We start from the raw sequence: 1,599 nt of genomic DNA, 5'->3' as shown, positions 1-1,599 counted from the left end.
TTGCTGGACAATTTATTATTAACAATCATTATAGTCAGTGACATTCGCGACATTGACGCTTCGATAAGTGGAATAAGTAAAAGTGCGGGAGTGATCTCGCGATAGAGACAATAGTGCTGTTCCACGCCCCCGCGCGCGCTTCGCCTAGAGTTCGAGGGTCCGTTGCTCCGATTCTTGCGCCTAGTGCCATTCCGCGCTTCGCGCTCGTCTTGCCTATTGATTTGGGCGATCCGTCGCTCCGCGCACGCTGCGTTCACGTGTTCGCGACCGCGATCAGCTGAGCGCACTTTCTCGGATTTTCACGTACGATCGTCGCGCTTTGTTTCACGCTCGCCTTTCTGTCTCGTATAAAGCTCCACGATGGAGGCCGCGCTGAAAAGACAAATGATCACAGCCGGCTTTATCGAGCGGTTTTGGGATAACCTCGTTAAAATCGGGAAGGATAAAATGACTCGATTATTTCTCTCGGCGCGCCTTGAATTACTAGAAAGATACTGGACGACTTTTTACGACGCTCATTACTCGCTCATGGATTTTGAAAAGGTGGACGCGTCCGACTATATGAAACGGGACATTTATTCATCGACCGAGGAACTTTATGTTAATATGAAGGCTCGTATCAACTCGTACATTCCACCGGCCAAAACCACGGAGTCAAAAGATGACTCGAGTGCGGTTATGAGGCAAATCCAATTGCCAAAAATAAATCTGCCGACCTTTAGCGGCGATCAATTGGAATGGAAGCGTTTTCGCGACCTTTTCAAATCGCTAGTTCACGACGTGAACGGGCTCGGCGCGACGCAAAAACTCCAGTATCTGAAGGCGAGCCTCATCGGGGAGGCCGCGGCCGTCGTGGCGAATATCGAAGTTTCCTCGGAAAGATACTCGTCGGCGTAAGAAGAACTGGAGTCGAGATACGACAACCGACGGGTGCTACTCGCGACGCACATGCGTGTCCTCCTCTCGGCTACGCTAGTGGCGAAACCATCCGCGACCGAGATAAATCGCCTGATTAGTGTCGCCAATCAGGCATCGCGCTCCTTCCGAGCAATGGGCCGTCCGGTAGAGCATTGGGACGACTGGTTCGTCCACATCCTAATGGAGAAGCTGGATTCCGCTAGCCGCCTCCAGTGGGAGTCTTCGCGCAAATCGAACAGTGACTTTCCGACGTATGAGGAGCTCAAGGAGTTTCTTCTTACGTGGTCGCGCGCGCTGGACGCCGCCGCGCCGCGAACTTCGACACAGACGACTTCGGGCAAATCGAAGCGAAATGGGCGACGAGACAACGTCTCGTCACATGCAACCTCCACGAACAACGACGAGAAGGGATCGCCGTGTCCGCTGTGCAAGCAACGGCACCCTTTGTGGGCGTGCCCGCGCTTTAAGGGATACTCGGTGGAACAGCGCCGAGAACAGGTGTGTAAGCGGAAGGCATGCTTTAACTGCCTGGGACAGGGTCACACAGCAGGAGCATGTCCATCCTCATTCCGCTGCCGCCAATGCAACGAGAGGCATTACACGCTTCTTCATCTAACGGGGAACGATACGACGTTACCAGCGGAGACTCCTCGAGCTGCGGCAGAATCCACTGCACACTCG

At 53.8% G+C, this 1,599-nt stretch overlaps 1 protein-coding gene across 1 annotated transcript; it reads left to right on the top strand.

Moving 5' to 3' along the window:
• Positions 1-360: 360 nt before the first annotated feature.
• LOC146724938 (uncharacterized) lies at positions 361-897 on the top strand. Its single transcript, XM_085487887.1, has one exon. It carries the CDS (start codon positions 361-363, stop codon positions 895-897), a length of 537 nt encoding a protein of 178 aa, XP_085344013.1.
• The last annotated feature ends 702 nt before the right edge of the window (positions 898-1,599 follow it).

The sequence above is a fragment of the Nylanderia fulva genome, unplaced genomic scaffold (assembly GCF_048542155.1).
Source record: "Nylanderia fulva isolate GAGA-0341 unplaced genomic scaffold, ASM4854215v1 Scaffold11, whole genome shotgun sequence".
Lineage (NCBI taxonomy): Eukaryota > Metazoa > Arthropoda > Insecta > Hymenoptera > Formicidae > Nylanderia > Nylanderia fulva.
This window is presented reverse-complemented; position numbering and strand designations above follow the sequence as displayed.

Bases quoted from the DNA above. Each gene is read 5' to 3' on its own strand.
- LOC146724938 (XM_085487887.1), top strand. From the start codon at position 361: ATGGAGGCCGCGCTGAAAAGACAAATGATCACAGCCGGCTTTATCGAG.